The sequence below is a fragment of the Vulpes lagopus genome, chromosome 14 (genome assembly GCF_018345385.1).
Source record: "Vulpes lagopus strain Blue_001 chromosome 14, ASM1834538v1, whole genome shotgun sequence".
Classification (NCBI taxonomy): Eukaryota; Metazoa; Chordata; class Mammalia; order Carnivora; family Canidae; genus Vulpes; species Vulpes lagopus.
In genome coordinates, this window is record NC_054837.1 from 35,924,501 (window position 1) to 35,949,450 (window position 24,950).

The following is a 24,950-nucleotide window of genomic DNA, read 5'->3' on the forward strand; positions in this document are numbered from 1 at the left end:
CCGTTCTGTGTGTCTGGTTGCTGGCATTTCTCACATGAACTTAGAAGAGCTTCCCACATGGCAGCCCCGCCAGTGTCTTGCCCACATGCATGCTGCAGACACCACGGTCTCCTGGGGTGTCACGCACCCTTTTGTATGAGGCTGCTTCTTACACTGGCAAAATGTTAAGGGCAAGAAATTCTATTTATCAACCTTAGTTTTTCTGGCTTTTGGATTTTGGTTGATATATGGAAAGGCTCCCTGTTCAAAGATTATAACGCTGACACATGTTTTTTTTCTACTACTTCTATGGTTTTGTTTTTATATCAAACTGCACCTTTTCTGAAAACTATTCTAGAGCAGTCTAAGCGGCCTCGGCTTGAAGTGGGCCACCAGGGGGCAGTTTTCCAGCACCCAGGGGCGAACACAGGGGTTCCTCTTCAGCAGCTAATGCCGACAGCTCAAGGTAAGGCCCAGCGACAACAGTGGCTCTTCTGGCTCAGAAAGAGCACATGCAGTGAGAGATCTTGCAGTCCAGCATCTGGCTAAGACTCGTACAATCTTGGCAGCGCAGTTAAAATGGTTTCTAGGGGGATCCCTGGGTGGCGCAGCGGTTTGGCGCCTGCCTTTGGCCCAGGGCGCGATCCTGGAGACCCGGGATCGAATCCCACATCAGGCTCCCGGTGCATGGAGCCTGCTTCTCCCTCTGCCTGTGTCTCTGCCTCTCTCTCTTTCTCTCTGTATGACTATCATAAATAAATAAAAAAAAAATTAAAAAAAAAAATTAAAAAAAAAAAATGGTTTCTAGGGCTGGGACATGGCTCTGAGCCCCAGTCCAAGTGGTAAGAGGGCCTCTGCCAGCATGCTCTCATCCCTGAGGGAGCCACGCCACTCCGTGTCCTCAGGCTCTTTACTTAGCATGCCTGTGTCTTCCTTGGTTGTTGCTGCCATAGGGGCACTGGTTGCCATATCTATTCTGCTTGACACTAAGTTGCAGAGGTCAAGCTCCTTTCTTTCCTTTTTAGTGTGCTGGTTTATAACATAAGAGTTAATGTAATAGAAGTTTCCACCAGCGAAACTTCCCATGGGAGTGTGTGATGGCTCTGAGTGACAGGCCTGTGATGAACACCGAGACGTGAAATCTTCCACGTGGTAAGATGCTCTCGACTCCAGAGTCAGCACCACTGGGGCCATTCCTTTCTTGCAGGAGGAATGCCTCCTGCCCCTCAGGCCGCTCAACTCGCCGGACAGAAGCAAAGCCAGCAGCAGTATGACCCATCCACGGGGCCTCCGGTGCAGAACGCTGCCAGCCTACACACACCCCCACCGCAGCTCCCTGGCAGGCTGCCGCCAGCTGGCCTCCCTGCTGCGCCTCTCCCACCAGCGCTGCACTTTTCTCAGCAGCCGCAGGTGGTGGAGCCTCATGCACAGCTCCAAGTCCCAGCGAAGACGCAGCAGCCAAATGCCCCTGTCCCTGTTCCCCAACCCAGCCAGCTGCCCGCTCCACCACCACAGCCTGTGCCACAGGGCCTGCATGCCCCGATGCCTGGGAAAGCTCAGATGCAGGCCGCTCCACTCTCGACCCAGCCACAGGTACTTAGTGGGTGCCTATCCTGTTCCTTAGAAATGGAAGAAAAGCCGAGGTGTGAGATGTGCACTGTAGGGCATTTGCAGGGTATGCGCACCTCACCTAGTGGCTTCTTGTGCTGCTTGGAATCAGTGGGTCGCTCAACATTACTTTATCCAGATCTGTAGCCACAATTATGTTATGGAAGCACTAGAGAACCAGTACAGGTTTAGTTACTGCTTGCAGTTCAGTCATGGAGAGAGCGGTATGGTCATCGTCCTGGCTGATATGTCCAATTATGCGGTGGGGCAGGTGGCGGGCACCCTCCCACCAGTGTGCAAGGGGCTGTGGCAGTGCGGGGCTTCTCTAGGCTGCGTGTGCCCACACCGAGCCAACTGCTGGGCCTCCCACGGATGCCTTCCCCTTCTGGGTGCTCTGCACTCTGAAGGCATGAGGCCTTCCTTACCTGGGTTTCTACCTTGGTATCCTTCCTCCCCTACTGATGGCTGTCACTCAGAACCTTCTTTTTGAAAAGTGTACAGTGCACTGCTTGCCGTTCTTAAGGAGCAGTTAGTCCCTGAAAGTGAGTGTGAACCCCCAGGAGCCCTGAACCCCCAGGAGCCCTGAGGGACAGCAGGTGGTGGTCTCAGAGAATCGTCTGAGCATGTATGATTGAGTTGCCTGGGAAGCCTTCCCCTCCCTTTTGCTGTTTCCCTCACGAACAAGGAGGTTTCCTTAAGGGGGCTTTCAGTTCAAGTGCTTTATGGTTATTTGAGCTTGATAGCGAGGTTTGATCTGTATGCTGTCGGAGTATCAGCAGTCATAGCTGCTTTGTGCTCACCACCTGCTGGACATGAGGCACTGTCGGGAGCCTTTACTGGCACTATTTTTTTTCTCTGCCCGGCAACCCTAGGATACAGAATCTTTTATCCCCATTTTACCATAAGACCTGAGAGGCTTAAGTAACTTGTCAGGGTCACTCTGCCAGTGGCTAGAGGAGTTGTGATCTGCACCCCATGGATTCTGGAGCCTTTTGTACAGATCTGCATTGCAGCTTTCTGCATAGCCTAGGGAGGAGAACACTGCCCCCAGGGCACCCGAACCTCTCTGGGCCTCTGCTTTTGTGAGATTTTTATGGAAACGGAGTCTCTGTTTCAAGTATTTTGTCTCATTGAGCTACCTGCTGACTTCAGGCAGCTCTGGGGTTTTGCTTGGATTCCTTTACCTGCCATTGTTTTTGAAAGGATCAGTTCCTTACAAAACCCATGGAAACCTGGCCCTCCTAAATTGGGTAGGGCTGGCAGACTTTTCCTGTGAAGGGCCACAAAGAGGGAAGGTGAAAACACCTAAAAGGTGAAAACACCTAAGGCATGTGGGCCACATGGTTTCCACCATAGTCAGTGAGCTCTGCTGTTGATGGCAAGTAACCTCGGAGCACAGAGGAGGGCTGTGCCTGGGTGCCCCTAGAGGTTTCTCTACAAGAGCATGCGGCTGGCCGCAATCTCAGGAGACTAGGTGAGATGGAAAGACAAATTGCACACCGGCCTGGTACAGAGTGTGCTTGAGTTGGTTTTCTCCCTGTACGCCAGGTTGTAAGTGTGCTGTGCTCTGCAACCATCCACCCTCGGCCCTCTTAACGTTGTGGCAGCACCTGGCCTGCTTGCTGTTCCCCCCAGAATGCCATCCTCAGACAGGGAGGGGCAGAGAAGATACAAGAGGAGCATTGGGTTATTTTTCAGTGAGGAAGGAGCTTATATAAATCCAAATTCTAAAAAGTAACGTACATAGAAATGGTTATAAAAAAACAAAAAATCAGAAGAGAAAGCTCCTAGGAAATAAAACAGTGTGTGAAAGCTGAGTTTGTGCTGCGGTCTTAGCATAGCTTTGTAGAGCAAAAGGATGCACCTGGGGGCCTGGCTTGGCTGCAGTGTGAGTGGGCTGGGTATGTGTGACTCGTTTGCACTGCTGGGGGGGGGGGAGGGTGTGCGAGGAACGTGGGCTCTGGTGTGTGGCTGCACTGGGGGGCTGAGGTCTCCTGTTCACTGCTGGCCTGTTTTCTGCCTGCCAGACGGCGTCAACAAGACCATCGGTGGACCTTGCCCAGCCCTGTCAGCGGCCCCCGCCAGCCACCTCTTCTACCTCGTCCATAGCTCCTGCCAGTGGCTCGGGCCTGTCACCAGCACGGGTCTCCGCAGGGAATAGACCCTCCTCGGCAGCCAATAAGTCACTGTCTCCAGTCACCTCCCGGTCACCGGGAGCAGCCGTGTCAGCACCCCCAAAACCACAGAGCCCAGCTCAGAATGCTGCCCCGCCCCAAGACAGCTCTCAGGATAAGCTGGTAGAACAGATAGCACTGGTAAGTGCACTTAGAACATCAAGAAGGCTGTAAAACATGTTCTAGTTTGTGAATCGCATTTGATTTCAGTTTTCAAGGATTCAGTAGTTTAAAACCGAGCACTCGGTAGTGAGGACAGTCAAACGTGGTTTCTGATCAGTTAGAAAACAAGGTTAGAACCAGGAAGCGTGACCTGTCCTGGTGGAAGTAGGCTGGTGGGGGAAAGGTCCTTTGTGTACTGACCTCACAGGCTGAGCTCATCATGGGCTTCAGAGGAGGGCCGTGGCTCAGCACCCAGTTAGCACTTGCTGTTTGCAGGGAGTGGTTTCTAAGCAGTTGTTTTCTGAAAGCTCATTGGGGGAATTAAACATACCAGAATTGGTAGGATGTCACAACCCCAGCATTTCCTGCTGTCCGGTGTTAAGTCACTGAAAACATGTGGCTAGTCTTAGGTGATCTGTCCCTACCCTTCCCAGTGGTTTTGGAGCAAGAGCCAGGCATGTGTTGTTGCCCTTGTAAGTACTCTGGTGTGAACATTAGCCAGTGTATTCTGTCTGTGTTTCTGACACAGGAGGACAGAACTATTGCTTCACCTGCTTCTGGGGAGGATTGCATGCCTGCTGACCTCTCCAGGGCTACTTTTGACCTCTGTGTCCAGTCCTGTCTTTGTTACTGAGGCTTCTTGAATTTGGGGCCTGAATTAGTGGAACACACTAATTAGGTACTGGACACATCCCACCCCCACGCTCCTTGCAGGAAAACCAGATTCATCAGCGAATAGCAGATTTAAGGAAAGAAGGCCTGTGGTCCCTCAGGCGGTTGCCCAAACTACAGGAGGCTCCTCGCCCCAAATCACACTGGGACTATCTGCTGGAGGAGATGCAGTGGATGGCCACAGACTTTGCCCAGGAGAGGAGGTGGAAGATGGCTGCAGCCAGGAAGGTAGGTGAGGCACAGATGTCGGTGCTTCCTGGTGTGCATGTGGTGGGCAGGAGCTTCCTGACACCTGTACTGGGGAGTCTCCAGACCAACTCTGAGGGGTTTAGCTCCAAAATATGAAGAATGTTTTGCCACTGTTCAGGAAGTAAGTGTGCTGTGTGATTTACTTGTGGGGGCTGTCTTCAGACCCCCAGTATGGATCACTGGGGACAGATACGTCTGCTCTTGTTGCAGCTCCAGCAGGGGATTTAGGTTTCTCTCCTTGCCAGTATCTCCTGGTGCTTGGGATACCTGTGGCCCCCAGACCCAAGCTGGTGCCTGGAGGTGTTTTGAGGTGGGAGTTGAGGAGGCTCAGGGTTGGGAGGGGGCAGAGGCTGGTCGGCTGATGGACAGCTTGGGGCTTCATCCTGGGTTTTCAGGCTCCCCACAGCTCTGCACTGCCATAGCTCTGGTCATCTGGTCCAGCGTTCCCCGCCACCCCATTTGTGGCTGAGGATTGGTTTCCTTCTCACTGGTCCCAAAGCAGACACCTAGTCCTGGGGAGTCTCTAGCAGTTGGCAGTGCCAGTACTAGGAACGTGGAAAGGGACAGATTTCCAGAAACCTTAGGCCTCAGAGTATGAAGCAGCTGTCCTTATGTACATATAAATGGTTCTGGGCCCTGCTTCTCTGACGTCACTGCACCACCGTCTATTCCTTGGGACAGAACTGCTCTCTTTTTATTTCCCATGCTCTCAGGCCTGGGGTGTGGTCCTGTGTGCCCTGCTGTCTACCTCCCTCCCCCAAACTCTGCTTTCCCCATGTAGGCTTGGTAGAGAAAATACAAGAGCTTTAGAAGCAGTGGGGTCTGAGTGTAAAGGGTCTTAAATCAGATTCGTGGAATCTGGAAAAACCTGATTGCTCCTTTGGCACACATTTTTTCATAAAGAAGGATGGTCCAAGTAGGCAAGGCAGGGCAGCAAGCTGCTGAACGGTGGGCTGTGGCCACATACTGCCCCCTCCTGGGAGAAACTGCAGACTCTGAGCTGGAGGCTTTGTGCCAGTGACGTGATTGGACCAAGATAAGACCCCGAGGAGTCTAGGAGCAGGGGGCCGTCCACAGGGTCCAAGCGGCCCCCAGCGGGCTTCTCCTCTCACCTTGGAGGCACCCGGCTGGGCATGCTCAGGCACATAATGCATCTGTTTCCAAGTTCCTCTTCACCTTTTTGAGGACTGCTGGTGGGATATAAGAGCATAGATCCTGGAAAGCAGTTGGAGATTTAATATTATTTTTTTTTATTTATTTATGATAGTCACAGAGAGAGAGAGAGAGAGAGGGGCAGAGACACAGGCAGAGGGAGAAGCAGGCTCCATGCACCGGGAGCCCGACATGGGATTCGATCCCTGGTCTCCAGGATCACGCCCTGGGCCAAAGGCAGGCGCCAAACCGCTGCGCCACCCAGGGATCCCCGCAGTTGGAGATTTAAAGCAAAAGTCTTGAAATATATGAGCCATCCCACCCTGACATTTTTCATGCTTAGCAGTTAAATGCATCTTGCTACATTCCTGCAGTGCAAGTGATGTGTATTCAAAGTGTTACTCTGTTTGATGAAAACATGTTTATCATATATCAAATAAGGAAAGAAGATTATAACACAATATGGCTTGCTTTTTGGAGAAAAAGAAGTGTATTTAGTAAGATAACACTTTGTAGAAAGTCAAGCAGGGTGTTAGTGGTGGTTTTGCCAGCATGGGCATGTTTCCTGCATCATCAGAGCAGACAGAGGCGTGTCTCCCTGCCAGGCTGTGTACTTGCGGCTCAGGAGCGCTGTGCACCTGCCTGCTGCAGTGTGACATCAAGTCCTCCACCTTTTATTTACTAGCTCATCAGGACTGTGGTGCGTCATCACGAGGAAAAGAAGCTTCGTGAGGAGAGGGGAAGGAAAGAGGAGCAGAACCGACTGAGACGAATCGCTGCTTCAACTGCCAGAGAAATAGAGTGTTTTTGGTCAAATATTGAACAGGTAAATCCTGAAATTTAAACAGGGTCCTGAAAGCATAGACTGTGTCTTCTGAACGTGCCTGAACTGACGTGGAGACACAGGCAAGTAGCGCCTGAGGCATCACTGGGAAAGGTGTGAGCGTGCAACATTCTGCCCACGCTTGTGTTTGTGCCTGGGAGCCCATGCACACGTGGCTGAGTGCTTCTTGCTGTTGGGAAAGGGCCTTCTAGTGTTGCCTTCAGTGCCGGTCATGGAAGGTGGCTTGTGTCCTGTTCTAGAACACATTTACCTCTGCCTTGGGACTGCCCCCCCTGCCTTGGGACTTGGGCAGCATGTAGTTGCAAAACACCTGACCAAGTACCAAACTGAGTTTGGTCAAGTGACTTGAAATGACGTTGAGACAACTGCGCTTTCAGGCTTGTGTGCAAGTTTTAACGTCCTATGCAGAGCTTCCATAACTTCCATCCTTAACAACCTCCAGATTTCACTCTTTGCTCAGGTTGTGGAGATAAAATTACAAGTGGAATTGGAAGAAAAAAGGAAGAAGGCCTTAACTTTACAGAAGGTTCCCCGGAGAGGTAGGATATGTTTTAAAAGCCTTCACTTCCTGACAGCACTTTGTTCGGACTCCCTTCTTGCCCACAGTTGGCTGCTGTGGTGGTGCCTGGAGCACTTGCTTACCAGTCTGAGCTCATGCTCTGCCTGATGTTATACTTCTCTCTGTGTAGCTGCCTATTTCAGCTCACTCAGGTTTGCTGGCACAAGTCAGCACCCCTAGGCTCATTGGTCAGCTTTGGGACACTCTTAGGATTGAAGTTCTGAGCCTGTCCCCTGTGGTCAGTGCCGGACACTATGGTGAACTCCCCTCGTGGGGCATCTCTGTGTTCGGTGCATGGCCTCCACAGTGCTCTGAAGCAACTGCCTCATTATTGGACACTATGATGCATGCCAGGCCCTGGCGGAAGCAGCTGTCACTGGGTGGGGACAGGGACCATGATGGCTCTCATTCTGTTGATGAGGAAATCAAGGCAAGGCGGTGGACTCTGCTCAGAGTCCTACAAACGTAAGATTATAGAGATAGAAAACATGCATTGTCATTTAGCTCCTTGGTTCCCCTCCAAATCAGAGATGTCTAGAGAGTTGCCAGCATACTTTGTAGATACAGAGGTGTGGGCTGGTGCTGCATGGCCACCCTGGTCCCCAGAAGGAAGGAGGCAGAGCTCACTCTTGCTGTCTTCCTCCTGTGTGGAGGTGCCAGCGACATGCGGTCTACACAGGCAGCTTCAGTGAAAGCAAATCATGTTCCCTGTCTCTAGGAAAAGAGTCAAGGCCCAAGGGGCTTGATGCATTGCCAGAAGCTTTCCTGGTAAGTTGAGGGCTGCTGCTGTACTGGGTAAGGGCGTGGAAGTGGTGTGGAGAAGGCACGGTGCCTGATAGAACAGAGTCCCTTTTTCTGTCTGGAGAAACATATATGTTCTCCGTAGTATTCCCTCTCATCATAGAGTCCATTTATTTTGGGGAAGAAGACTGGTCCTCCTTACTGTAGGCTCCCATGGGGTGTCGATCTGGGGATATGGTAAGACAGTGACTGTGGATTTAGTCCTGTCTGCTGCCCAGCGCCTTTCCTGTATCTGGCAGCAGCAGAGGCTGACCTATTTGTCCTGCGCTCACCATTGTCTTCCCAGGAGCATGTGAAGTAGACGTTTCTGTTTTGGTTTCCCATTCTATGTTTGCAAATTTTATTCTGTGTTTCAGGAGTCAGGATTGTCTGGAAGGAAGAGGAAAGCTAGCACATCTCTGACTGATGATGAAGGTCTGTTCCCTGGTACTCTCTTGTGTCATCTGTAGGATGGGCTCTCTGAAACTGCTGACCAAGTGCTTCCTCAGTGCTGTCAGGGTGCCTGGTAGCCCAGTGACTTGTATCGTTGGGGACCAGGTGCATTAGGGGTTGGGAGGGAGTCTGTAGAATTGAGCCAGACTCTGGAGCAGGGAGAGTGCAGAACTACCCATAGACATTTTGTTTGCATAGAGGAGCCAGCAGGGAAGGGCAGAGGCTGGTGGGAGAGAAGGTGTAGTCTAGTGGCAGGGCCCTAGGCAGTAAGGGCTCGTGCTCAGATGGAGGGTAGGCTGTAGCTGGGCCAGCTCAGGGTGCCAGTTGGTCCTTGTCCAGAGCCAGGTCTCTCCTGGAAGTGAGGTACAGGGTGCGGGGCCAACCTGGTTTTAAGGTGGTGGTTGCACAGGACAGGAGCCCAGCGGAGGGGATGTCATGCTGAGCAATGGCTGGGTTCCCTGACTTGGGCGATAACAAAGTCGTGATCCCAGACAGCATTCTTGTGGGTTTTTCTATTGTGGGGTCAGCAGGTGGATGAGAAGTTTGACATCACTCTGAGTTTTGCTAGGGGAGGTCTGTCGTGTAATAAGGTACCAGGCCGTGTTTCACACCCTGCTCACTTAGCCTGGACTTCCAAATTTAACCTGAGAAATGAAAATGCCTAGTTTAGGTCTCTCATAGCTGTGCGAGACACTGTTGGTGCCTGATAGTGTTTCATGAGCAGTTGAGAAGATGTAGTAAGGTCTGTGTCTCTGATACTGGTGCTGACCATTTCAGTGGAGGACGAGGAGGAGACCATAGAAGAGGAAGAAGCAAACGAGGGGGCTGTGGACCACCAGGCAGAGCTGTCCAATTTAGCCAAAGAAGGTAGGCTGTGAGCGTCTTGCTGGAGGTGATTTTAGGAAACATTAAATATGCACAAAAGAACGTGTGAAAAACGTGTGACATCTTAAAAACCGAACAGATACATCAAGAGCCAGTGTCAGGGCCATGCCATGCAGCATGGGACAGAGTGCCTGAGTACCACGTGCTAGCTGCTGAACTGCCCTGGTGGCTCATGGTGTCCGCTTTGAGTGCCCTGCCAGGTGGCATGGCTCGGCGCCCCACTGGGCTCACTCGGGGGAACTGCGTCTAAACAGCACTGTGCCCTGGCCTTAGCCCTTCTCCCTTGGCTCTCATGTCCCTGAGCTTTGTCTAGTGGTTGTATGTTGCTGCAGTTCTATTAGCCCTCACTACTGAACCAAGTTTGGGACGTGAGCATGCCAGAGGCTCCCTCTTGTGCCACTGTTGCGTGTTCAGGTTTTCCCCTATCTCGCCCTCAGTGCACTGCAGGAGTGCCCCAGTGGCCAGTGGCCTAGGACACACACGTGTCCCAGAGTGGAAGAGTTGGGGAGGGAGGGGGGCATGGCACTGAGCGAGGCTGCCCAGGCTGGGGCTGCAGGGCTCATTCCAAGCCCCATGCATCAGGGCAGTGCTGCCGACCTGGTTGGGGAGAGACGGTGTCTCACTGTGTCTGTGGTAGCACTTCTCTAAGAACTGACAAGGTGTGGCATCTCTTCAGGGCTTCCTTTTCCATTGTGGTTTTGAGCCTGCTTTTCCACATTGGCTTGCTGGCACGTTTTCTGTATCCCACAGGTGGTTGCTTTGTTAGTTATGTGTGTCACGGTGTCCTTCCCCTGCTTGTGTTGGGTCTTTCTGTCCTTCTGGGACCTTCTGATGAATGGGCATTCTTCATTTTAGTGTATGTGGGATTTATCTGTCTTGTTTTAAAACACCCATTTTTCATTTCAGGTTCACGAGGATGTCTTCCTGTTTGTCCACAAATTTTTTATTTTACTCACATATCAAGGTCTCTGTTCAATCAAGAATAGTTTTGGTCTGTAGTGTGAAATGAGAGTGCAGTTTCTTTTTTTTTTCTCCCTGAATGGATTCCAGTCATCTTGGCACCATTTGAAAGGCTGGTTTTTGGCCCTGGCGGGCCCGGCCAGCTCAAACAGCAGGCGAATTTCCAGAGCACAGGCTCTTGGTGGACCTCTGTTGTGCTTGGGGCCGCCTGCTTGTCCTTGGGCTCTGTGCTCATTTCTGAGAGCTGGCTGGGGGCAACCTTTCACCTTCTTCTTCTCAGGATGGCCTTAGCTGCTTCGGGATCTTCTCATCCACTTTCAGGCATGTCTGTGGGGACTTGGGGCCTGGATGCAGTGGAGTCAGAGGATGATTGTCAACATCCTGTGTCTTGATGAAGCTGAGCTTTTCCAGTCTGTGATCATTCACAGAGGTCCTCTGCAGGAGCTTCCAGGGACACTTAATGATGGCGTATTTTTTGTAAGATTGGTTTTTAGGTGCCTCGTCTGTTTCTCAGTTGTAGTTGTAGTAAGTAGCATGTTTGCCGAGGTCGGGAATGCAGCTGCCTGGCGGAGTTCACGTGCACCAAGTGGGCACAGCCTCTTCACCTCAAGAGAGGGCCCACTCTTCCTGCCTAGTCCTGGTCCTCTCACTGCCGTCCTCATGGGGGCAGCTGAAGTTAGATGTACTGGCACCGGGCGCTGGCCTGTGCATGGTCTGGAAGGGAGTACCTGCTCCTGCAGTGGCGGCGTGTGGCGGCCTGTCGTGGCTGTTCGTTCTGCTGCTCTGGTGCTCCTCATGGCCTCCTTGGTGCTCTGTTTGCATTCTTGCTGCCACGGCTTCCAAGGACAATGGGGGCCTCCAACAGGTCAGAGTCTGAGCTGGCGCCTCTGCCACCTTCTGCAGGTGAGGGAGTCACTGGAGCAGCCTGGCTGGGGGCCCAGTAGGGCAAGCTCTTTCTGCAGGAGGGATCCTAGCTTTTTTATGTGCTTCTTACAGCACTTTTCTGTTTTATATTTGTTTGACTGTTATTTGATGTTTCCTATTTGTCATATCACCAAATTATTTCCTATCATCAGTGTTTATTAGATTATGGGTTTTACTGTTCGTTTATGAGATCGTTTTAGACATTTAAAAATTCTTTTATGAACAAAAATTGAGTTTATGTCATTCCAAAGATTCTCATATTTATAAAGAAAGTGCCTTAGACCTGGTATCATAATGGGCAATAATTACTTTTTGGAAAAAATTAACTGCAGAAGAGCGTCAGCTGTTTTTTCTTCCCAGCTGACTGCCACTCCTGGTACAAACTAACCCCCTTTCTTCCTGTGACCCTTTCCAGCTGAATTGCCCTTAATCGATCTGATGAAGTTATATGAAGGAGCTTTTCTGCCCAGTTTCCAGTGGCCACAACCTAAACCTGACAGTGAAGAGGCCAGTGAAGAAGAAGGTCTGTGTTGACATCTTTAAAGAGCTCAGCTGTTAGGGTGCCTCGGGTGCTAAGGTAGTGAGGCATCTCCCTTCGGCCCAGGTCACGATCTCATGGTCCTGGGATGGAGTCCCACATCAGGCTCCCTGCTCAGTGGGGAGTCTCCTTCTCCCTCTGCTGCTCCCCCTTTTCTCACCATCTCTCTCTCTTTCTCTCTCTCTCTCTCTCATAAAGATTAAAAACAAATAAACAAACAAAAAAACTCAACCTTAAAGCAAAAGCCAAAATATGCAGAGGGAGGGTGTTTACAGTAGAATTGAAGTCACCTTCATTTCCTTTTAGTCTGATGGGAAAAAAAAGATGGGAACAAGTATGTGGGGGCGCCTGAGGGGTCCAGTCAGTTGAGTGTCTGACTTTGATCTCAGCTCAGGTCTTGATCTCAGGGTTGTGAGATCAAGGCACATGTTGGGCTCCATGCTCAGTGTGGAACCTACTTAAAAAAACAAATTAAAATACAAAGATGCTACATGTTTAACATGCTACATACATGCTACAAGTATGTTTAAAGTGTAATTTTACATTGATAGTGTTTTGTTAAATTCTATGCTTTTTATTTTTATTTATTAACCTGGCACAATTATCAGAGTATTTGACTCAAGTATAAACAATACAGACATTTTTTTCCAGGTTTGTAAAAGTCATTGTTTTATAGTTTTAGATTTTTATCATGTATATTTAGGGTAGGCTGTGTTTGTTTAATGTGCTAGTTTTGAGGAGTTTATTTTACATTTGTTGGCTGGTCTAAACAAATACAAAGACCACACCCCAAAAGTCTACTTTTCCTTGTTTTTCCATTCCATTTGTTCTGATCATTAGACACTGATCCTGAGCAGAGAAGCTAAGGGAAGGCAGGGCTAGAGGACGGGATGGGGGGGCCTCCTTGTGACTGTCCTCTGTCCTGGTGGCAGAGGTGAGGTCACTAAGCCCCTAGATTCCTATACATCTATTGGTAAGACCGGCTCTGGTCACTGTTAACAGATTCTCCATCTTTACTTGAGGGTTTTCCAGAGCACTCCTACGTTTGATAGTTTCGTAGGAGCTTATACCCATTGGTCTGCTTATGTTAGGTATATAAAGTGGATTAAAAACAAATTTCTTGGGCAGCCCCAGTGGCACAGCGGTTTCATGCTGCCTGCAGCCCAGGGTGTGATCCTGGAGACCCTGGTTCGAGTCCCACATCAGGCTCTCTGTATGATGCCTGCTTCTCCCTCTGCCTCTCTCTCTCTCTGTCTCTATGAATAAATAAATAAATCTTTAAAAAATAAAAATAAATAAAAATAAATTTCTTGGGATCCCTGGGTGGCTCAGCAGTTTAGCGCCTGCCTTCTGCCCAGGGTGTGGTCCTGGAGACCCGGGATCGAGTCCCACATTGGGCTCCCTGCATGGAGGCTGCTTCTCCCTCTGCCTGTGTCTTTGCCTGCCTCTCTCTCTCTCTCTCTCTCTCATGAATAAAAAAATCTTATAAAAAAAATTTCTGCATTTGAAGTATTTGGATTCTGTCAGCTTTTCCTTTTATTTGTTTTGATAAATGATAAGTAGACTCATAAAATTTTGCAGCCACCACAAATCGTTTTTCTCTTGTTCACAGATGTGGAAGACTGCCCAGGTGACCAAGAGAGCCGGAAAGATGTGGTTCTCATAGACTCACTGTTCATCATGGACCAGTTTAAAGCTGCAGAGAGAATGAGTATCGGGAACCCTCACACAAAGGACATTGCAGAGGTGACCGCTGTGGCCGAAGCTTTGCTGCCCAAGGGCAGCGCCCGGGTCAGCCCCACGGTGAGACACTGAGCTACCCTGCGGGGGGGGGGGGGGGGGGGCGGCAATGTCTTTGTGAGGCCATGAAAAGGCTTAATACTTCCCCACAGCTCTGTTCCAGGGGCAGAAGTTGTCAGGAGGAGCCAATACCAAATGGTCTTATTTGTCCTGTCCTCTCTTTATCTTTTCCTCGGTGCTCTTTTAGGCTCGCCATCTGACAGATTTGACTTCCCATTGCAGAAAAGCTTTTTGTGATTGTTCTGAAAAGTGCTTATTAGGCATGTGTGTTGCTGCAGGTGAAGTTGACTGCCCCATCTCTGTTGTACGGTGCGCTCAGAGATTACCAGAAGATTGGCCTCGACTGGCTGGCCAAACTCTACCGGAAGAACCTCAATGGCATATTGGCAGATGAGGCTGGGCTTGGTAAAACAGTACAGATCATTGCTTTTTTTGCCCACCTCGCTTGCAATGAAGGTAAGAGCTTGTTTTTTTTCAGGAGTATGTAGTTGCTAAGACTGATCTTAGGTGGTACATCTGGCGTGAGGGTGGGAAGTGGCCTTCCTTCCTGTTCCTCTGCCTCGTGCTCTGGTGTAAGACTCAAGAGAATAGGGCTCAGAGACTCTTCTTGTTCACTGTTAACACTAGGTCAAGCACCTCACTGTTCCAAGTCTAGTACACTGTGAGGCAGGCCCTCCAGGCTGTGACCAGGCTGTAGGAGCAGTGTCCCCTGCCAGCCAAGACCTGTGTGCACAGCAGGTCTCACCATGCGTTGGTCTTAACTTTGCTGCCGTGGCTGGCACCCTCTTTCCTTCCAGCCAGGCTCCACTATCTAGCAACACTTCTCTGCTGCTTGGGTTCTGTAGGGAGCACTGTCTAGGCTCCCCTGCAGCAGGCTTCCACTCTGACTGCTTCCTCCCCCCACACTGCCTGAACTTACTCGCCAATGGTCCAGGCCCCACAGCCTCCGTGTTGGCGTGCTCCGGGATCAGCGCCCACTCACTGCCCTGCCCTCGTCCTACGGCTCAGTTGCCTACCTTGTCTCCTGCTCTGTGCCTTTGAGGGTTGTAGAAGGCCATGCGCTGTGTGTCTCTAACACAGGACAGCGTCTTACCTACAGATGACCCTTGAACAGCATGGTGGTCATGGGCACTGACCTCCCACACAGACAAAAATCCACACATGACTTTTGACTTCCTCAAAACCTAACTATCGATAGTGAACTGTTGACCAGAAGCTGTACTGATCACATGAACAGGTGACTAACATGTTTTGTGTGTTCTATGTATTATTTAGTGTGTTCTAAAAGTTAGCTAGGGAAAAGAAAACATCACTAAGAATATCACAAGGAGGGGCGCTTGGGTGGTTCAGGAGTTGAGCATCTGCCTTTGGCTCAGGGTGTGGTCCCAGAGTCCCGGAATCGAGTCCCACATCGGGCTTCCTGCATGGAGCCTGCTTCTCCCTCTGTCTACTTTTCTGCTTCTCTTTCTCTGTGTCTATCATGAATAAATAAATAAATAAATCTTAAAATAAAAGAATATCGCAAGGAAGAGAAAATACAGTACCGTGCATATTGAAAAACATCTGTGTGTGCTTACATGTACCTGTGTGATTCACACTCACATTGTTCATGGATTAGGTATAGTGTTTCTTTTGCAAAGGGAATATTCCAGATGCAGACTGACTGGGCTCTGGATAACTGATAGAAGAACAAATGTTCTCTTTCTCTTCCTGGAGTTTCAGAAGCCAGAAAGGGACTCTTTAAATTAGGAACGTGGCATCCAGCCGTAGGTCACATGGAAACTGCTGATGTTCAGCAGACCTGTGAGATGGGGTTGTGTAGAGGGTGGTGGTTACTTGGGGCAGCTTCTTCCTCCCTCCTCCCTAGCTTGGTGTGCCCTTCCCTCACCATCACTAGTAAATACCTTTCTTTGCCCTCTGTGTGAAAAGCTTCATCAATCTTAGTTTTTTAAAATATTTTATTTTTTTTTAAGATTTTATTTGTGAGAGAGAGAGATCATGAGTGGAGGAGGGAGCAGGAGGGAGAGGGAGAAGCAGACTTCTGCTTAGCAGGGAACTTGACAGACATGGAGCTTGATCCCAGGACCCTGAGATCATAACCTGAGCCGAAGGCAGACACTTCACTGATTGAGCTACCCAGGCGCCCCTCAGGGTTTTTTTTTTTTTTTTTTTTTTTTTTTTACAATTTTATTTATTCATGAGCGACACAGAGAGAGAGAGAGAGGCAGAGACCCAGGCAGAGGGAGAAGCAGGCTCCATGCAGGGAGCCTGATGTGTGACTCGATCCCGGGTCTCCAGGATCACACCCTGGGCTGCAGGCGGTGCTAAACCGCTGGGCCACTGGGGCTGCCCACCCCTCAGTTTTTAAATACAAATGGATCGACACCAAGACTCCTCATTTTCTTGTATTAATTTGTTTTTTTTTTGACCCAGGGATATAAAATCTTCATGGTTGTACTTTAAAAATGGTTTTGGTAGAGATTTTTTTTTTTTTTTTTTTTTTTAGATATAGTTATTTTAAGAATATTACCTTCCTTTACTATTAAGGTAGAAAAATTATTCATTATTGTATTTATAATAGTAAGAAATGGGAAGTAGCCTACACTTCCAAAAATAGGAGCTTTTCGTTCATCAGTTGAACAAATGAATGAATGACTTTCTCAAACCTTGGCACCTATGGTACTCTAGACACTGGTCTAGTAGGCATGAGGGTGTAGCTATGAGCAGAACGGAGCCACTCAGGAGGACCACATTGGGCCCCAGCAGTAAGTCTGGAATGAGGGGCCTTGCAGAAACCCAAAAGTGGGATGGTGTTCTAAATGCTGGTTTTTATTTAGTTTATTTTTTAAAAAATCTTATTTATTAGAGTGAATGTGTGCACACGCACACAGGGGAGAGGGGCAGAGGGAGAACCAGACTCCCCGCTGAACAGGGAGCCTGACGTGGGGCTTGATCCCAGGACCCTGGGATCATCTCTTGAGCTGAAGGTGGACACTTCACTGGCTGAGCCACCCAGATGCCCCCAAATGCTAGTTTTTAAAAAAAAATCATGGTTTTATTAGTGAGGGAAAGGGCTAATTAGTGAGGGAAAGGGGTTAATTTGCATCTCTTCTCATGGGATGGGCCTTCTTTTTTTTTTTTTTTTTTTTAAGATTTTATTTATTTATTCATGAGAGAGAAAGAGGCAGAGACACAGACAGAGGGAGAAGCAGGCTCCATGCAGGGAGCCCGATGTGGGACTCGATCCCGGGACTCCAGGACCATGCCCTGGACTGAAGGCAGGCACTAAACGGCTGAGCCATCCAGGGATCCCATGGGGTGGGCTTTCTAATGAGTTTTTGTCCTCTTGTATTTCTTTTTATCCTTGTTCACTTTGCTCTTGGGTGGTTCTTCTGGAAGCAGTGCCTTGCACAGGACCTGTACTATCTGTGACCGTGTGTTCTGATAGTCTTTCCAAGCCTGCTATTGCTATCTCAGTGTGCTATTGTTTCATTTATAGCACAGAAGTGGAAATTTGTTATGTGTGTATTATTCTAATAATTTAAAACATTCGTTAAAAAAAATTTAAAACATTTGTTTTTGGAGGACTGAGGTTGAAACTGTATTTTGGGGTGGCGTGGGTATATTCTGACTGGAGCCTGGGAATGTGTGCTGTGCTCAAGCCGGAGCCAACTTGCCTCCCTCGGCAGGTCCTATGGCCCTGTCAGCATGCTTTCTTCACTTTCTGGGCACTATTCCTTGTAGATGAGGACTCTTTCCCAGGCTCACAGTGGGGTTCACTGTGTTTGTAATAAATGTTCACTTTTTTCAGTCCCCTTTCAGCAGCTCTCTGTTGAGTGCCTCTTGTGTGTCAGGCCTCCAGCCCCTCCGGCATAGGTCACATGGTCAGGAGGATGCCTCTGCATCACACCCGGGACTTCCCACGTGTACCTGCCATGCTTCTCTGGTCAGCACAGCACCAGATGTCTGGACTTGACTGGATGGTTTTCGTTAAAGAGGAAAGTTCTGTCTCTTCTCTCCTTTGTAGGCAACTGGGGTCCTCATCTTGTGGTTGTGAGAGGCTGTAACATCCTCAAGTGGGAGCTTGAGCTGAAGCGTTGGTGCCCTGGGCTCAAAACCCTCTTATATGTTGGCAGCCACAGAGAACTGAAAGCAAAGAGACAGGTATTTTATTTTAAATGTGAAATAAAAACCCGACAGAAATGGTCTTCATCTGTATAGGAGACAGATTTCAGAACATCGAGTTGTGTTTGTGTAGTTGTTGTAAATCCCTTGTTTGTGAGATGCTAGATCTTCAAGTGGTTTCTAGGTTTGGAGCCCCTTGAAAGCACACGCTGCTCTTGCCAGGAGAGGCCCGTGGCCCCTCCCATGCTTGGGCCATGGCCGCCTTCCTTCCAGAGCTCCCATCCCCCCACCCACGGGCCCGGCAGGCGCACATGCATCCACAGGAACGTATGGTGTGCCCTGAGTTCTGAGTGGTGAACTCCTACACTGACTCCCATGGGCACAGGCCTAGGTGACAGACAGGGAGGCCATGGGAACAAAGCTGGACAGGCTTTCTTCTTTCCACCCAGTCTCATCCAGCAGCAGGTTCTGAGTGAAAGTATACTAGAAGCCACAAGTTTTCATTGTAGATGAAACTTTGCCGTATTGCTAGACTATTCTGTTCAGTATTTACTGGAAAAGTACCTGGAGATGTATTTTCCATTTCCCTATTTCTGGTTATTTATTTGTTTTTTGTAAGCTTACAGAGCAGTCACTTGAAGCACACGTGCTGCTCCTTCTGTCACCTTCTCAGTACAGTTTCGCTGCTCGGGTTCCATCCCATCAAAGTTGGCTCCCTCATGACACTGTGGTGAGATGTTTCCCAGAAGCAGTAGTTAATGCTCAGAGCAGCTTCTTGGTTTGTGTTCTGGAGCAGTGTAGACTCCTATTAGACAAAATCCTAATGATACTGGAGGCAGGGAGCCCGCAGGGAGCAAGCTGGCACGGGCTAAGGGTGTGTAGGGTCCCTGGCGGGGGCAGGCTATACACCGGGAGGTGAGGCTGCTGTAGGTGAAGTCTATCATGTGTGCTGCAGGAGTGGACGGAGCCCAACAGCTTCAACGTGTGCATTGCACCCTACAAGCAGTTCTTCAGGGGCTACGCGTCCTTCATGCGTGTGCGCTGGCGGTGCCTGGTCATTGATGAGATGCAGCGCGTCCGAGGCATGACTGAGAGGCACTGGGAGGCCGTGTTCACCCTGAGGAGGTCTGACCCGCACCCCCCTCTTGGGGTTTTGGATGTGGCTGGCAGAGGAGTGTGTGTGACCAAACTGCCTCTCAGCAACACAGCTCACTTCCCTTTGCTCTGTGCATGGAGGCCACAGGTCCCCCCCATGTTCAGGCATCTTGGTCCCCTTCCGGGAGGCGTGTGTGTGCTCGCGTCAGTTCTTTAAGCCCATTATCCCTGTCCTTAAACATCTGCAGAGGAAGTGCGCCCACTGCCAGCTTTCCGGGTGCGCCATGTCTGCTGTCGCTTCTCTCTCACAGCCAGCAGCGCCTGCTCCTGATCGATGCTCCCCTGCACAACACCTTCCTGGAGCTGTGGACCATGGTGCACTTCCTCATCCCCGGCATCTCCCGGCCTTACCTACACCTGCCGCTGAAGGCCCCGAACGACGAGAACCAGGACTACTACCACAAAGTGGTCATCCGGCTGCACCGGGTACTGCGGGCTGCTGCTGTGGTGCCATGTGTGCGGTGGGTGTGGTGTCTTGGAAAGTGGACCATGCACACTCATCTTTTTTTTTCAGGTGACACAGCCCTTTATCTTGAGGAGAACTAAGAGAGATGTGGAGAAGCAGCTGACGAAGAAGTATGAGCATGTGCTGAAGTGCCGCCTGTCGAGTCGGCAGAAGGCCTTGTATGAGGACGTAATCCTGCAGCCCGGGTAAGCGGGCTTGGTGCCTGTGGGTGCTGCCCAGCTGGGAGGCACTGGGCCTCTGTGGGGATGGAGTCTGGAGCCTGCGCTGTGCTCTGGGTTTGTGCTTGCCCCAGGCTCCCTGTGTTTCTGCCCAGAATTGGCCTGGTGCCTGTCCTGCTCCCTGGTTCATTGGTGAGGCTCATGGTGTTTCAGGTGAGGCTCACACAGGATGCATGTCCCACCCAAGTGGCTCAGTTGGTTACAGCCTCATAGGCTGCTTGCCTCCTCCCGGGGAGCTGCCCTGAGGCGGCACGTGCTGGTCTTGGCTGGGGCTCCACTAGCCTGCGGAGGCCTTGGCACCAGCCCCTCATGAGATGAGAGCAGGCACTGTGCCATCGTGCGCATCATGCCCTCACATTCATAAAGTCAGGATCACATCTGCATGTCGCGAGCCTTCAGGAAACAGTTTTGCCATTCACACTTGCTGTTTTAGTTAGTTTTAGAAAATTTTAGAATAGAATGTAAGCGTGCATTCTTACTCCCTGATACGGTGTCTTAGGCCCTGACAGATGGCATCAGTGATGCTGCAGTGGGCCGATTGTTCCAGGGGAGAAGAGGGGCCTCAGTGTCCTTCCCCAGCAGTGCTCTCCCTCCGCGTTGGGCTAGTGTGCGGTGCAAGCAGGCTGTAGTGCTGGGGCAGGGTGGGCGATTGGGCAGCTCTTTCTTTAGGTGCTGACTTCCTCTGGGTGCTTCATGAAGAGCAGGGTTCATGGAGGGTGCTCCTGTTCCCACAGAAGGAGGCCCATGCTTGTTGGCAGGCTCCCCTGAGTTTCTTCACCAGGAGCAGACCATGCTCTCAGGAGGTTGGGATTGTGGACATGCTGGGCTTGCCCTGGCAATGAGAGGGTGCCACTGTCAGTCCTGTCTATGGATGTGGGTGCTGGTGACCGTACACCTGGGCTGCCGTGTGGCTTCTGCTTCTGGTGGAAGTGACTCTCTGTCTTCCTATCTGTGGGCCTATTTTTTCCGAACCTGTCAAGTCAAATGGGAAGCGTTGAGCACTCCTATACCTTTCTGTACATTAGTTTGTGATAATCGACATTCTTTGTTGCATATTGATGTGATGGTCTGGGGTCATCAGTGGGCTCTGAGCTTCCCTTTGGTCACTGTGTGGTGGCGTGGCTCATGTTCTTGCCGTCTTAAGGTCCACTCTCTTCTCGGCAGACCCCAGGCCTCCCTCCTTCCTGGGGCCCTGCAGACCTGCCTGTGTGAGCCTCTTCCCATCCAGGAAGTTGTTACCAGGTCTTGGGTCTCACTTGTGCTTCAGCCTTTTTTCTGAAATGTGTCCTTGTATAGACAGGTGTGATTTTAAATACCTTCCTCTTTCCTCTCTGTTCTCAGAGCTGGGCTTGCAGACTGTGTGCTTGTCTGCACCCTGTTTACGCTCTGTGCCATGGCTGAGAACTGCCTGTGTGGAGTTCTGCTGGCTTCCAGCACAGCCTGCCTGCCACTGGGCTCCGTGCTGAGCTCCCGGTTGCCCACACTTTCCTGTGGCTGCTTGGCTGTCTCTTGAAGATGCTGCAGACCTCTCAAGAGGGCGTCCCCAGAGCACTTGCTCCCTAGGCTTTCCTGTTCTCAGGCACAGTAGCCCATTGTCTTGCTGCTCATTTGGAAGCCTGGCCATCCTCCCTGCCTCCTCCTGTCCCTCTATTCCATTGCTGCTGCTCCCGGGTGTCCTGCCCTCCATGCTGTCCTGCATGGCTCCTTCCCTGACCTGTTGGGGACACTGTGCCTTCTCCCTCATCTGAAGACCTTGGAATTCTCTGCTTGGACTGTGTTTTCTCCCCAGTCCTGGCTACGCATGTGGGTGGCCTGTGTGTCTGCCTTTATCATGGCTGCAGGGCTGGTATCCCACCGAAGGGGCTTTTCCTCCTTCAGATCAGGTGTTCTCACCCTGGTGCCCACTCCTGCTTCACAGCCCTCATCACTGTGGGGTGGAAATCCATTACTGCTGCCATGTGGTCCTCTCCTGGGAGGGGAGGCTTGGAGAGCTACGTGCCCATCTGACCCTCACTCCTGGCTCTCTGGCCTCCTGGCCTGTTTCCGGGGGATAAGAACTGAGTCTAAGAGTCATAATCACCTGAAGGGCAGTTTGGATGTGAATGTCCTGATGGAACTAATTATAAACCAGAACTAGGGGGAATGTGCCACTTTTATGTGGTGGCATACACGATACGTATACAGATGACAGTACTGGTGTTTCTTTCTGAGAGCAGAACCCAGGAAGCGCTGAAGAGTGGGCACTTTGTGGATGTGCTGAGCATCCTGCTGAGGCTGCAGAGGATCTGCAACCATCCTGGGTTGGTGGAGCCCCGGCTCCCGGAGTCGTCGTACACAGCTGGGCCGCTCCAGTACTGCTCTGCCTCCCTCATCCTCAAGGCGCTCGACAGAGACTCTTGGAAGGTATGTGTCCCCCTGAAGTTGGCTCCAGACACATTCAAGGTACCATGGCTCTAGGAGGTTGCTTTCCATACTCTCATCCTGTGTTTTGGAATTGCCTGATGCTGAGCAGCCATGGATGACGTTTGTGCCATGCCTTCTCCTGACAGTGTCTGCATCTGCAGTTGGCCTGAGGAAGACAAGGCCTGGCTTGAAAATTGCAGGGCAGGGGTTCCTAGCATTATGTGTGCTGTTGGAACATGGGCAACAGCACAGCATGTGGAGTGTTTGAAGGGGAGTTTGGGTCACCACTGCCATGAGCCCTGTGGACATGCAGGTGTCTCTCAGGACTGTTATGGTGGTCGCTCTCATGTTTTTGGTGAGGTCCTGCTCCTGGTTGTGTGTGTTTGTGGGTCCTTGCTGTGTGCTATGGCCCAGTGTTCTTATGCCCCCCCCCCCCCCACCCTCCCCAAACTTCGCACTGGCTAGGGAGCTTTGGGCTGAAACCTCTCAGGACAGGGATAATCCTGCACTTCCACTACTGTGTGTGTTGAATCTATAGGAAGAACCTTACATGTGCCTGGTCTCCAAGAGCTCAGTGTATGTTACATTGCGTTGTTTTCTCTAGTTTGTTCAGCAGGCGTTGAGGTGTGCTACGGTTCCGAAGCTTTCCTAGCCACTAGAATAGTAGCGATTGAGACAACTGTAAATGGCTGCGTTGATCACCACTGATTGTGGAATATTTTGTCATTGCCAGGAGAGGACCCACAGACATGAGCTACCTCTCCTGTTCCCTTCCCTCCCTGCCCCAGGCAGCTGTGCACCTGAACTGCCTCATGAGTCCACTTGTTCTGGATTTTGCATATAGATAGAGTCACTCAAGCGTGGTCTTTGTGTTTTGCTTACTTCCCTGAGCATAATGCTTTCGAAGTTCATCCAGGTTGTGGTATGTGTCCCAGGCTCCCTTTTTTTTTTTCTTAAAGATTTTATTTATTTATTCATGAGAGACAGAGAGGCAGAGACACAGGCAGAGGGAGAAACAGGCTCCATGCAGGGAGCCTGACGTGGGACTCGATCCTGGGTCTCCAGGATCATGCCCTGGGTTGAAGGTGACGCTAAACCGCTGAGCCACCTGGGCTGCCCGTTTCCTTCCTTTTTAAGGCTTGAGTTCTATTCCCTGGTGTGGATGGACCACATTTTGTCGAGCTGGTCATCAGTTAATGGACATTTGGGTTGCTTCCACGTTTTGGCTCTTGTGAATAACGTTACTGTGGACATTGACAGACCAGCTTTGTGTGGATGTAGGTTTCATGTTTCTCATGCACATGGAATTCTAGGCTTGGAATTGCAGGGTCATGTACTTACTCCACATTTAACTTTTTGAGCGCCAGGCGGTTTTCACATCCCCATGCATGTATGAGAGCGTGGGAGGAGGGCTTGCCAGCACCTGCTGTTGTCCTCTTTGATGCTCAGAGTTGTGGTGGGAATGCGGCTGCACGTTCTCATCAGAGAAGCACAGGTGGGGGGTGCCAGGCATGCAGGCAATCTGCTCCAGCTGGGGATTTGGGCAGTATGTCCTGCCTATGGAATGCGTGTCCCCAGGGATTTTGCCTGAGTGCCATGTCCTGTGCCTGCCTCTGCTTCCCCAGCATGCGTGAGTCTCTCCCCTAGAGTACCCTTTGTCAACATGACCTGGCACCCATGCGTCTGGACCCCCACCCATCTCTGTCAAGTCCATTCTCTCTACATATTGCCTTCTCCATTCATACTGCTGCTTGGGGTACTCTAAATGATGGAGACACTTGAGGCATGCTGAGGTCTAGCAGCTGCACAAGCCCCAGAATGGCTTCAGGGCATGTCCTGGGGAGTGTGGCTGTGTGGGGCCTGGCTGTCCTGTTGAGGATGTGCTTGGGTCCCAGTCATTTCCCTCCTGACTCCCAGAGCAAAATTTCTCTTTTTCTCCTTAGGAAACGGATCTCTCTATATTTGATCTCATCAGCTTAGAGAATAAAATGACTCGCCACGAAGCAGAATTGCTGTGTAAGAAGAAGGTAACACGGAAACTCATGGAGGAGCTGTTCACTGCGCCACCCCCATCAGGCAGGCCAGCAGCCCTTAGACTAAAACCCAACAGGTGCGTGGTGTGGAGCGTTGCATCCTGCTCCCTCAAGTTTCTGGCTGGCTCTTGGTTGGCCCTAACTCAGCCAAGGGGTCAGTGACGTTCCCCTTCTTGGAAGGGCCCAGCCCCATAGCGCCTCAGGGAAGCCTGGGATGTGTGGTGGGAGTTCACATGAGGACCTGACTGCGGCAGAGGGGGAGAAATGGTCAAGTCTCTCCCTAGTTTGCCCTGGCATCCTTCTTGTCTGTGGAGGTAGCTCATTGCATGTGGCTTGTGTGGACAGGCTGCACCCCTGGGTGGGGCGGTGGTGGTGGTGGTTAAACAGCTTTGGGATGTGGGAAGGGTCTGTGCGGGGGAGGAATTCAGGCTGATCTGCCCAGTGCATGCTCTGGTGGCCGCTGTCTTGGACAGAGAGGGTGCACTGTGGGTGGTGGTGGGGCCCAAAGGTGGGCAGCGGGCTCCACCTCTGACGGCAGCACAGGGACTTCTGAAGGACATCGGAGTTGATTTTGTAGGTGCCACATGGCTGAGAGTGGCACAGCATGTTAAATGACCAAGTGGAAATAAGCAATAAAATAGGTTAAACCCAGCAAGTTAGAAATACGCAAAGTTTCACATGTAGATTGAAAACGAGAAAGAAACAAGAAAATAGGAGTTTATAAACAAGAGAATGGGACCAGTTCTGCAGATTGGCAGTCATTCCCATTGCATGTTCTGCACAAGACCTTGCTGAGACCTTGGGAGCCAGC

At 50.7% G+C, this 24,950-nt stretch overlaps 1 protein-coding gene across 12 annotated transcripts in view; it reads left to right on the forward strand.

The window, feature by feature from the left end:
- The window catches only part of EP400 (E1A binding protein p400), a 100,765-nt gene that overhangs the window by 26,495 nt on the left and 49,320 nt on the right, over window positions 1–24,950 (forward strand). For all 12 annotated transcript variants that reach the window (XM_041728492.1, XM_041728498.1, XM_041728495.1 and 9 more), the window contains 18 exons: window positions 338–445; window positions 1,187–1,572; window positions 3,615–3,902; window positions 4,638–4,823; window positions 6,682–6,822; window positions 7,301–7,379; window positions 8,118–8,167; window positions 8,557–8,614; window positions 9,410–9,499; window positions 11,817–11,924; window positions 13,552–13,742; window positions 14,018–14,195; window positions 17,767–17,903; window positions 18,820–18,989; window positions 19,271–19,445; window positions 19,534–19,670; window positions 21,920–22,106; window positions 24,050–24,216. In XM_041728492.1, coding sequence (XP_041584426.1) covers window positions 338–445; window positions 1,187–1,572; window positions 3,615–3,902; window positions 4,638–4,823; window positions 6,682–6,822; window positions 7,301–7,379; window positions 8,118–8,167; window positions 8,557–8,614; window positions 9,410–9,499; window positions 11,817–11,924; window positions 13,552–13,742; window positions 14,018–14,195; window positions 17,767–17,903; window positions 18,820–18,989; window positions 19,271–19,445; window positions 19,534–19,670; window positions 21,920–22,106; window positions 24,050–24,216 — 2,836 coding nt within the window. The remainder of the gene's footprint in view (window positions 1–337; window positions 446–1,186; window positions 1,573–3,614; window positions 3,903–4,637; window positions 4,824–6,681; window positions 6,823–7,300; window positions 7,380–8,117; window positions 8,168–8,556; window positions 8,615–9,409; window positions 9,500–11,816; window positions 11,925–13,551; window positions 13,743–14,017; window positions 14,196–17,766; window positions 17,904–18,819; window positions 18,990–19,270; window positions 19,446–19,533; window positions 19,671–21,919; window positions 22,107–24,049; window positions 24,217–24,950) is intronic.